This window comes from Lynx canadensis, chromosome C1 (assembly GCF_007474595.2).
Source record: "Lynx canadensis isolate LIC74 chromosome C1, mLynCan4.pri.v2, whole genome shotgun sequence".
NCBI lineage: Eukaryota > Metazoa > Chordata > Mammalia > Carnivora > Felidae > Lynx > Lynx canadensis.
This window is the reverse complement of record NC_044310.1, coordinates 187,396,736-187,409,065: the sequence shown is the minus strand read 5'-3', so window position 1 is coordinate 187,409,065 and position 12,330 is coordinate 187,396,736. Positions and strand designations below refer to the sequence as shown.

The following is a 12,330-nucleotide window of genomic DNA, read 5'->3' as shown; positions in this document are numbered from 1 at the left end:
ATAGTGAGCAACTTGATAAAGTCCAAGCAAAGCAAAGTAAATTCATTTCTCAATTACAGTAATACCATTTCAGAAAATTCATGTATATTATACAAAAATACTTTGTGTTTATAGGTAAAGAAAAGTTGGGTTCCAGGCTCTGATAATTATACAGTTTTTTTGTTGTTGTCATTGTTGTTGTTGTTTTTAGCAACATCAAAGTCCAGTGAGGTGTTTGAAAATTATACCAGGTGATTTTTCATCATATAAGGCAACTTCTCTGAAGTTGTGAGCATGACCCCTTTGCCCTTATTTTCTTAATCCCCATTTTGCTGGCTGAAATGTAGAAGTGATGTTTGGAGCTCCAGCTACCATTTTGGAACAGGAAAATGAGAACCATACCACACCCCAGGGTGGCAGAGCAGTGAGCTAGAAGGAGACCGTTCTCTGAGCACTTCATGGAGAAAGGCTGCCCTACCAGTCCTGAATTTTCTCTGCCTCTACATTTTTACATAAGCAAGATATAAATTTCTACCCTGTTTCACCACTGTTGTGTTTCTGTTTCTTGAAATAAACCTTCTGAAAGCAACGTAGAAAACAACCTTTAAGAGTATGCCTCAGGAGTAGCCATGACTCTTGCCATTATGATCAGTACCATGAAGAACTATAGGTGCAGTGAGAGAGAGCAGGGCACCTGAGTGGAGTCAAGCCAGGGAAGCCTCTTCTGGCTCTGAAGGATGGTAAAATTAACTTGGCAAAGAGAAGGGAAAGAAACAAAGATTTGTTTGTCACTTGCTAAAAAAAGAGAAGAGTGGGAAGACTGTTTTATGAAATTGTAGTGTTCTCTCATAGGGGTTAATTTAGGGAGTAAGCTCCACAGGGCAAGTATTTTTTTTGATATGGATCCCAAAGTATAGCACAGTGCTTGACTTGCTCAATATAAATGCTATTGAAAATATATTCCAGTGCATGAGAGCTGCATGGCCAGCATGACTGAGTGAGCTGTGTGCTGTGAGCTATTGGTCTGCTCCCAGTTCTGAATTCCTTCTGAAAGCTTGTGCAGGGAGGAGGGATACAGACAGACAAAGGCACAGATCCACCAGACAAGAAGGACATGAAGCCCTCTACGGCCACCAATCCAGAGAATGGTATGTGGTATCAGGACTCCTTTCTAGATTGGAAAACCCTTATAATATCATTCTAAATATGAGATCAAAATTAGGGGAAGGGATTCTGATAGATTTTGTGTGATTCTTTTTTATTTTTATTTTATTTTTTAATTTATTTATTTTTGAGAGAGGGAGAGTGCGAGCAGGGGAGGGGCAGAGGAGAGGGAGAGAGAATCCCAAGCAGACTCCTTGTTGTCAGCATGGAGCCCAACTTGAGGCTCCATCTCATGAACTGTGAGATCATGACCCGAGCCAAAATCAAGAGTTGGAAGCTGAACTGACTGAGCTACCTGGGTGCCCCAGATTATTGTGATCCTTATAAGGACATTGTTGTACACTTAAGAGTGTCCTACTACATCTACTAGTGATGAGTGTAAGCAATTTTCAAGTCAGGATGGAAAGAAATTGGCATAGTGAGTTTAGAACCTCTTTTTTCTCTGATCTCCCAGTGTTTTATTTAAACTTAGAACTTCACAACTTGTTCACATTCAAGATATCACTACAATAATAGTTTCTATTTGTAAAAAAATCAAGCATTCACTAAAATCTGTTCAGTTTCTTTAATCAGTGGAATCCTGAGATTTGTATTAAAAACCTATGGACCAAGTTTTTCAATCACATTTTCTTTCTTTTTTTTTTTTTCAACGTTTATTTATTTTTGGGACAGAGAGAGACAGAGCATGAACGGGGGAGGGGCAGAGAGAAAGGGAGACACAGGATCGGAAACAGGCTCCAGGCTCTGAGCCATCAGTCCAGAGCCTGACGCGGGGCTCGAACTCACGGACCGCGAGATCGTGACCTGGCTGAAGTCGGACGCTTAACCGACTGCGCCACCCAGGCGCCCCTTCAATCACATTTTCAATAAGAACTCTCAAAAAGGGTGAAGACAAAGACTATGTATGAATTTGAGAAAGAAGATCCAGAGAACAACTAGATAATTTTGGAAAAAACCAAAGGCTGATAAAAGTAGGGAAGGGAAAGCAATTTTGCTCTCATAAAATCCTACATCTGTATATACTATGATCTATTATTTCATCTAATGTTCCCAACAACCCAATGGGAAAGCTAGCATATTCTCATTTGCCCCAAGGACTGGTTTTCAGATAGTTGTGTGACTTTCTGAAGCTCACACAGTGATAGAACAGGGCTTGAAACCTGAGTCTTTGGCCTTAAATCCAGCATCATCTCCTTCCTCCATAGTCACTAGGACATCCCAGCTGTCTGAGTTGTCTTTCATACTTACACCTGCCTTTCTTCACCCACACTGACCACCCCATCTCTGCCCTCGCCCTTTCCAGGTCTCTCCCAGATCCTGAGGCTTGTGCTACAAGAGCTGAATCTGTTCTATAGCCGAGATGTGAATGGGGTGTGTCTCTTGTACGATCTTCTCCATTCGCCGTGGCTGCAGGCTCTGCTGAAGGTGAGCACCTCATTACCCGGAAGCCTTTGCTTACTGTGGAGCTGGGAACTGCTTACCCAGCTGTGCCACTGGTCAGTTGTCAGGAAATTCCAACTTGGTAAATGTTCTTAGAAGGCCAATTCTTATGTGTGTTCTGAGAATTTCCAACATGGGGGTGGGCGTCCCCACACCAACAACAATTCTCGGGATACTACTGGATGTCCTACTATTCATCTCAATTCTGACACTACCTACCTGGAGATAGCATCGGATAGCATCGGATCCTATTGGAGATAGCATAGGTGAAGGGTTCAGTCTCACAAGACTGCTGTACCCTCCCCCCATTTCAGACATCATCACAAGCCAAGATGGGTACCTGTACTTCTGACCAACTGTCTATAAATCAGAGGTTTCATAACCTCCTCCTTGGGTTCCATTAATTTGCTACGTTTCCCTTGCTAGATTACCAGTTTATTATAAAGGATATAACTCAGAAACAGCCAGATGGAAGAAATAAATAGACCAAGACTTGTGGGAAGGGATGAAGAGCTTCCATGCCCTCTTCACTCTTCCCTAGATTTCCACATGTTCACAAACCAAAAGTTCTACCAAACCCAGTCCTTTTGGGCTTTTCTGGAGGCTTCATTACATAGCCATGACTGATTAGATCATTAGTCAGTGGGTGTAGATTCAACCTCCAGCCGCTCTCCCTTCCCCCAGATTTAGAGGTGGAGGAAGGGGGTGGGGGTGAGGTGGGACTGAAAATGCCAACAGTCTAATTACATGGTTAGTTCTCCTGGCAACCTGCCCTTAACCTTAGGTGCATTCCAGAAGTCACTTCATTACATAAAAAAAGAGCACTTTCCTTGCTTAGGAAATTCCAAGGGTTTTAGAAGCTCTGAGCCAGAATCAGGCCAGACTAAATAATGTAACTCTTATTATAATCACAATATCACAGCAATTCTCAGAGAAGAGCTACACAAACCTATTAGCTTATGAAGGAATTTAATTAGGTGGGGAAGTATACAGCAGCTCCTCTTTTCTCTCCTAGTTCCTTTTCATCCAGAGGACCATGGGATCACAAAGCAGCCACCACAAATGGCCATCAGCACCTTTAGCATCTGTCTACAACCCTTTGTCCTTGAGGCTAAAACTCAGTACAAATAAAAATGCTTTAAAAAAATTATTCCTGTTTCTTAAAATCAGGAAATGAGATATATGCAGTTCTGTTTAGACATTTAAAATTTTTCTTTCTTTCTTTCTTTCTTTCTTTCTTTCTTTCTTTCTTTCTTTTTTGAGAGAGAGGGAGAGAGAGCGTGCATGCGCTTGAGCGCAAGAGCTTGTACACGTGCACTAGTGGGGGAGGGGCAGAGGGAGAGGGAGAGAGCATCTTAAGCAGGCTTCCTTGGGCTAAGCCTGACTAAGGGCTCCATCTCACAAGTGTGAGATCCTGACCTGAGCTGAAATCAAGAGTTGGACACTCAACTGACTGAGCCACTCAGGCACCCCAATGTTAAATTTTTCTTACCTTGAAAATTTCTTCTTCTTCTTTTAAATTTGGCTATAATTTCTTGCACTGTACAATAACATCTACTATCTAATTATAATTTTGTTCAAATGTTATTTTTAAGAAAGATTCTTTTAAAGTTAATTTTTGGATGTGGGTGTGTCCTTCAGCTAAGTGTGAAATGTGGTCAATCTTCTGATGCTTGTTAATATATTATTTAAAATAAGAGAAAATGGTGGGGTGCTTGGGTGGCTCAGTCAGTTAAGCATCCCACTCTTGATTTTGGCTCAGGTCATGATCTCACAAACTGTGAGATCGAGCCCAGTGTAGGGCTCTGCAATAATAGTGGGGAGCCTGCTTGGGATTCTCTCTTTCCCTCTCTCACTGCCTCTCCTCAGCTCTTGCTCTCTCAAAATAAATAAATTAAAAATGAATACAATAAAATAAGAGAAAGTGGCAACATCTTTAGCATGAACAAAGAGGTACACTCACAGAACTTGTTTTAAAAGTCTTGATTTCTTCATCTATTCATCTATTGTTGGACACTCAGGTTGTTTCCATGTCATGACTATTGTGACTAGTGCCTCAGTGAGCTCGGGGGTGCAGAGACCTCTTTGAGATCGTGATTTCTTTTCCTTTGAATATATACCCAGAAGTGAAACATACAATGGGATGTTATTCAGCCATAAAAAAGAAAGAAATCCTCCCTTTTGTGACAACATGGATGGACCTGGGGGGCATTATGCTAAGTGAAATAAGTCAGACACAGAAAGACAAACATCATATGTTTTCACTTCTATGTGAATCTAAAAAAGCAGAGCTCATAGATGGATGGTTGCCAGGGGCAGGGGCTACAGAAAATGGGGAGATGTTGGTCAAAGGGTACAGACTTGGTTATGAGATGAGTAACTTCTAGGGGTGTAATGTACAGCATAGTGATTATAGTTCATAATACTGTATTATATACTTGAAAGTTGCTAAGAGAGTGGATCTTAAATGTTCTTAACACACCCACACACACCCACACACGCAATCATAATTATGTGAGGTAAAGCAGATGTTGACTAACCTTACTGTGGTAATCATTCTGTAGTACATACATATATCAACTCAACATACTGTGCACCTGAAACTCACACCATGTTACCTGTCAGTTTTCTCATGAAAACTTGGGAGGAAAAGCCTAAACTAATTCCTATCAGGCATGTTTTCCTCTTGGGATTAAGCTCAAGCAGGAGTTTTCCTGTTACTAAAGGGATTCCCTTGCTCACCTGTGCAGATGGTGTGTACCCCATGTGCCCTGCCTCAGTTCATCAGCCTTGTGTCTTCTGGGTAAACCTGAGCACTTGGCACAGGGGCGGCATGAGGAAGCACTGTCATCCCTGATCTAGATGGTAGAAGGCTGGGCCTAACTGGCCTCTTGGGCCTCATCCCTCCACCTGTAAGAGAAACCAGATTCCTAAAATAAGAAAGGCCTCACTGCAGAGCTGAGCATGCCTGGGCATACTCAGCCAACTGTAGATCCTGCTGTGGAAAAAATTCTGGGGTCAGCAGAGGCGAAGTTGAAATTTTTATAAATGAACGTTTACTGGAGAATTAAGAGAGGAAGAGGAAACAAATGGAAGATGAGAACAGAGAGCAATAAGCACATATAGTGTGCCCGGCCTCTTGTTCACACACTCTGCTGAACCCCAAGCCACATGGCCGGTGCCCTGGCACAGAGGTTCTTACAGGTCTCTGGCCTCAAATCCCTATTGGTCCCAACCCTGGAAAACCCACTTGTCAATATAACAAGAGTAAAAGTTTGAATTTCCTTTTACCAGTGATGGTGGCTGGGGAAGACCAATTTCTAGTGGCGGCCAGTAATTAAGCCCTTGAAGCATTGAAACCACCAAACTTGAGCCCATATCTGTTAGACAGTGAGAGACACCTTATTAAAGGCCAGTCACACAAGCCACTCAACTGCTTGCAAACCGTGGCCTGGCCTGTCTCTCCTCTTGCAGACCTTTCAACCTGAAACATTAATAGTCACGTTATCAATAGGTCATTCTCCCACCGTTGCCCTTCTGCAGGTTTATGATTGTCTCCAGGAATTTAAAGAAAAGAAACTTGTTCCTGCCACAACTCATGCACAGACGTTATCCTATGAGGTAAGGTGGTTTTTTAATCCACAGAAGAATAGGGCTTTAAACGTGAAGCCATTTTACTTGCACTGTTAATTTAAATGAATTAAGGACCTAATGGGAGAGTTTGACTGATGATTTTGTATTGCGTGTTTTCTAATTGAGCTTTAATAGAAGGGAGAAATTAGTCAGCACTTCGAATTTAAACAAACAAACAAATGGCATTTTAAGCATATGTCCATTTCTCTCTTTTTCTCCTAAATCTTAGGCTCAGTTTATCCCATGTAATCCTTGGGTAATGCTGTTATAGAAGTGTTTCCCAAATTTATATCTCTAGCGGGGTTCTTTACCTGAACTCTTATACACACTGCCTTCTCCCCATTGTACTTAAATTTTTTTTCAACGTTTTTTTAATTTATTTTTGGGACAGAGTGAGACAGAGCATGAACGGGGGAGGGGCAGAGAGAGAGGGAGACACAGAATCGGAAACAGGCTCGATGCGGGGCTCGAACCCACGGACCGTGAGATCATGACCTGAGCTGAAGTTGGATGCTTAACCGACTGAGCCACCCAGGCGCCCCTCCCCATTGTACTTAAATGCATGTTTAATGGACCCTTCAAACTTAACATGGCCCATGAGCTCCTGATGGTCCCCACACCCAAAGCTACTTCTCTCCTAACCTTTTCCACCTCAGTAATGACACCTTTGTTTTTGTAGTACTCAGGCCAAACTCCTTGGGGTTATCTGTGACTTTCTCTTTCTTTCATACCTCATACCCAATCTGACAACAGATTCTTCAGGGCCAGTTTCAAAATATATCCAGAATCTCATCACCTCCACTCTGCCACATAATAGAAACCTTCATCATCTCGTATACAGATAACTGCAATATAGCCTCCTCCCTGGTCTCCTGCTCTTGCCCTCCCCCCCCCCCCCCCATCCCCATAGTCTATTCCAGCATAGTAGTTGAAGAATTCCTCTTGAAAGGGGTGTCAAATCATGTCACTTCTCTGCTTAAAACCTTCCAATGACTCCCTATCTCAGTGTACACATCACAGTTCTTAGATAGTCAAACATAATATAGGTTCCCATTCCCTCTTTGACTTAACACTCACTGCTCTCCCCCTTGCTCACTATGCTCCTGCCAGATTAACCCCTGTCGTGGTTTTATCCAACAGGCACCTGCCACAGGCCTTTTGCACTGCTATGCCATATGTCAATAATGCTCTTGCCCATATACTCACATGATTTACTTCCTCATCTCCTTCTGGTCTCCATAGAAATATTACCTTCGCACTAAGGCTTTCTCTGGTCACCCTACCTAAAATTGCAACCCCTCCCTGTCCACCTTCCTGTTTTATTTATCTTTTTAACTCTCATCACCATCAAAAAAAAATGTGGATTTTTTTTTCTTTTGAGAATGGGGATTTTTGTCTGGCACTGTATTTGTATAACTGAAAACAGTACCTAGCACATAGTAGATGTTCAATAGATATTTATCAAATGGATGAAAAAGTGTAATCTATTTTCTTATTTATTGCCCAAACTGTATTAAAATAAATATTAAAAAAAGAAAGACTTTACCCTCCACTCCATTAATCAATAATTCACATTGTTCTCAGTTATTCCCAGGAAAACACACATATGATATTTTATTGTTGTAATTGTAGTGAACGGAGGTAAAGCTTAGTAAACTATTTATTTTCATTTGACTGTATGTAATGAGGCTCAACTGCTGAGAATTTATAGAGCTCTGTAAAGTCTTTAAAGTTCTCATGTCCTATCAGAAAGCAGGTCTACACCTAAACCACGGAAAAGAGATCAGAATTTATTCTGTTTAACATTTTTTATTGCAGTAAACACTAAAATTGGTAATGAAATAGTAAGTCCTAAAATACAAACTACTATTCCCATTTTCCATTTGATGGAACATCCACAGGATTGGGCTCAAATACCTGGAGAACTCAGGTTCCTTAACCTGCCCATAAAGCATTCATGTTAACAAACAGTTTTAGCGCCACTAGACGGAAATTGCCTTGGTACATATGATATGACAAAATCATGTTAGTTCTTACTCCAAGCCTGTAATATGCCAGGACTGGGGCACTGAAGTTTAGATCTACCCCAAATCTTGAATTCAACTTGCTGTAGTAAAGTTTAATGATGAAGGAAAGATTCTGGGCCCCGACTTTAAAGATGAAAATGAAGATTTCAATAACAGCTTGTCTTAGGTTAATGTGCTGTATCTGTTATATCCATCCTGGGTGAGGTTAACTAGGTGATGAAGATTTTTAAAAATTTTACAGTGTACACTTTTTTTACCAACCAGGTAGTGGGGATATTACGTGAAACTCCTAAATCCCCTGAGACCCAAGAACTGAGACAAATCCTCCAGGCTCCACATTTTAAGGCAAGTGCTTACTAAAATAGATAAGATATGCCCATCTGGTGCATAAGCAAAGTTGGGAAGAAGAAATAAATGTGACAGAAAATGCACTTTCTGAATAGACATTCTATTACGGCACACGGGTGACCAACAGATTGTTCTTAAAGATGTGGGACTCAGATGTGACTGGCTCTGTGTTGTTAGCCATGGAGCTAAACCTGCCAGAGTTATGAGGAGACATCTGGAACTTTCCATGTGTCTTGTTGCCCCCCTACAAGGCCATTGTCCCTTTAAAGTTCTGGGGGACAATCAGGGTAGTATACTTCCTTGTAAATATTTTAAGTTTTGGATAAAGTGTATGAAGATGTTTGGAAAATATAGTATAAGGGTGATAAACTCAATGAGAGGTATATGAAGAACATTTGACTAAAAAACATTTGATTGCAGAATGGAAACCTATCTCATAGCACTTATAGAATTTGAGATCATTTTATCAACAGATGAGAATTTTAAGAGAAGGTCTGCATTTGGAGCAATGGAACTTATGAGTCAAATTTTTAGTTTACAAGATAACCCTAGAGAATTTTCTCTGAGTTCCAGTGAAGTTCTGTCCTCCAATCTTAGGCTGAGCTATCAAGTGACTAGTTCCCCACCCAATGAAATAAAAATTGAACAAAATGGGCCATTAGAAGGAATTCTTTGCTCATACCCTAAATCAGGAAGCTACTTTTTCTCATTCTGTTCCTCATAGGCCCTTGGGAGTCACTGACAAACTAAACCAGCAAGATGTTTTGATTACTATCCCCCATTCTGCTTTAATTAGAGAAAATATTACAAAAGTTATTCTGTAGTTCAAGCTTGTAGGAACACCATGGATTACATGGATTTGCAGGAAATGAGAAGTGACAAAACACATTTTAGCAGAAATGCAAGAATATATTATGTATCACTTAACCTCTCCCTGCCTTGCTTCTTTTAAAACGGGGACAATAAATATAGCTGCCTCACAGAGTTATGGTGAAGACTGAGTTAATCCACATAAAAGGCCAGTGTGTACGTGTTGGTTGTTGTGGTAGTAGTGATGGTGGCGGTGTCTTGGACAGAGTATTGGCTCCCTGTCTTCTAAATGCGTATGTCCTACGTGTGACGTTTACTCACCTTGCCTTCTCTGTTCCTAGGCCTTGCTCAGTGCCCATGACACCGTGGCTCAGAAAGATTTTGAGCCCCTTCTCCCCCCATTGCCAGACAACATCCCTGACAGTGAGGAAGCAATGAGGATTGTTTGTTTGGTGAAAAACCAACAGCCCCTGGTAAGGAAATCACTTTATCTTTTCGTTAGAATTATACCATGGTTAATTGTGAACCAAGGGTTAATTATGAACTAAGGGTTGATTGTGAACTCTATTATCTCTAGTAGTTATTTAATATAATGTTAAATATTCTTGTCTCTAGTCACAGTATAGTTTGAGGCATTCAGAAAATGTGAGGGGATCCAAGATAATGGCTGAAGCATGTCCTAGCAACTTTTGCCTGTGACTTTGAACACATGATACATTATCATGTTTTCTCTAGGAAAGATTTTTGCTTAGTGTTTTTCTTTGTTGAAAAATCTGTGAGAAATAAGACTTATTTTATTTTATTATATTTATTGTTTGGCTCTCTGAGGTACATACATTTCACTAAATTCCAATGTACTTATCTAAGTTTTTTTCTCTTTATTGATGGGAAGCTAAGTGAGGCATTAATTTGATTTTCTAAGAAGTCTCTTTGATTAGGTTGTAATGGTGAGAGCTTTCTTTATCTTTGTAAGGATCTAAATATTCTTTTGTATCTATGTGGTTGGATAGAGACCTTGATAGGCCAAGGTTGAATGAATGGCCTTGTCTTTTTGATGGCATGGTATGGCCCTGGTTGGTATAAATATCCTCTTCTGACCAGACCAGAGGCATATTGAGGGAAGCCACCAGAAAAATGGTCATGTTAGGTAAAAGAGGGATTCCACTGCATTCTTTCTCCAGGGAGCTACCATCAAGCGCCACGAGATGACAGGGGATATCCTGGTGGCCAGAGTCATCCACGGAGGGCTGGCCGAGAGAAGTGGTAAGCTGAGCAGCAGAGTATGGATGTGACCAGAGAAATAGGAAACCATTACTTGTTTATTCTTCTTTCCAGGGAAACCCAGCTTTCCTAAACAAGGTCAGGGCTTCTGTGCATTGCATTGGTTACTAGGAAGGAGGGAATAAATATTCCAGAAAATCCTGTTTCCCTCCTTCACTGAGGCCCCATATTAATGTTCTCTCAGTTTACATTCTTGTGGTAACCTACCAAGCTAAGTATTATCAGGCCATTCTGCAGAAGAGGAAACTGAGGCTCAAAGAGATTAAGTAACTAATGTATGCACGGTTTTCAATTAGACTCAGGATGCAAGTCCGGGTCTGTCCGCTCTATAGTCCCAATTCTCTCCCTTCACCTGGTCCTTCCGCTTGCAACAAGGCTCTGTTCCACCTTGAAATGCCTGTTGCTTGCCTTTTCTACCAGTGAACTGAATTTCCTTCCTTTCATGGCTGCGTTTCCGTGCCTGCTGCCCCATGTCCTCACTTCCCAGGGCCTTGGAGACGGGATGGGCTTCATACCCAACATTCTTAGAGCAGTGGCCCCAGGATTTCCTAGTTGCTAAGTCCATTGGCCCTTCCTTTGGCCTCAGTTTTATTTTTACTTTCTAGAACATTTGGTGTCATTGACCGTAACTGTCTTGAAGGGTTCATCACCTGTGGTTTCTGTTCCACAACGTCATCCTGCTTCTCACCTCTCCCTCCGACAACTCCACTGTTTACTTCATACTTCTCAAGGCTTGATCTTAACCCCCATGTTTCTCCACGTTTCCTCTTTTGAAGAATGCCCCTCCCCTTTCCTTTTCATTTATCATTTACTCATGATATCTTCATTTTATAGCATCAGATTAGCAGAAATAGAAATATCACCATCACTTAATACCCAGTAAAGAGGTATAAAATGCGATTCTCTGTGCTTTGGTGGTGGTGTACTCCAGAATAACCAGCCTGTATTATTATTGTTATTATTTCAGAGTAAATGTTTAAATGTTAGAGCATGCTTGGCTTAATGAGTTTGCTAAAAATCTTTGGTACAGCTACCTCTATTTTTTGCCAGTTTCCTTGTATCTTCCTTTGTTTTGTGTTCCTGTTTGCCTAGGGCTGTTATATGCTGGAGACAAACTGGTGGAAGTGAATGGAGTTTCAGTTGAGGGACTGGACCCTGAGCAAGTGATCCATATTCTGGTAACAGTCTTCTGTTTGCCTTCTCCACGACTCAGTGCAGTGCTGTGGCTGACCTGAGCCTGTCTGGCCCATGGTGTGTGTGCTGAAACATGAGGGGGGTTGGTCCTTTCTCCAGACCCCCAGACCTTTTCTGTTTCTGCTGGGAGACTTCTCTTGCCAAGCTGCTCTTTTGGCCTCAGTAAGGCTCTGCCAATCCCCCCAGCCCAGGCTCCTTGTTGCCTGAGTTGCTCCTTTGGAAACTGAAGCTGGGGTGGCCAGAGTGAGACTCTGGAGGAGTGTCTGAACCTGAGCAAATTACCTTTGCTCCCCTAACATTTTTATACAGCTGAAATCTATTCAACGTCTTCCTTGAGGTAGCTTTGGGGGTAGAAAAGATGTCAGGGGAGGCTACCCTATGGGAGGGGGAATTCCTTGCCTGTCTTGCCCACCATCATTGGTGGTTGAAACTGGGGATTTACGACCAGTTTATG

The 12,330-nt window shown here is 41.6% G+C and overlaps 1 protein-coding gene across 1 annotated transcript in view; it reads left to right on the top strand.

Moving 5' to 3' along the window:
- The first annotated feature begins 331 nt into the window (after positions 1-331).
- The window catches only part of MPP4 (membrane palmitoylated protein 4), a 39,630-nt gene continuing 27,631 nt past the window's right edge, over positions 332-12,330 (top strand). The window contains 8 exon segments of the mRNA XM_030323761.1: positions 332-403; positions 1,034-1,127; positions 2,447-2,568; positions 6,127-6,204; positions 8,508-8,588; positions 9,743-9,874; positions 10,583-10,664; positions 11,775-11,860. Of these exon segments, the coding sequence (XP_030179621.1) occupies positions 332-403; positions 1,034-1,127; positions 2,447-2,568; positions 6,127-6,204; positions 8,508-8,588; positions 9,743-9,874; positions 10,583-10,664; positions 11,775-11,860 (747 nt within the window).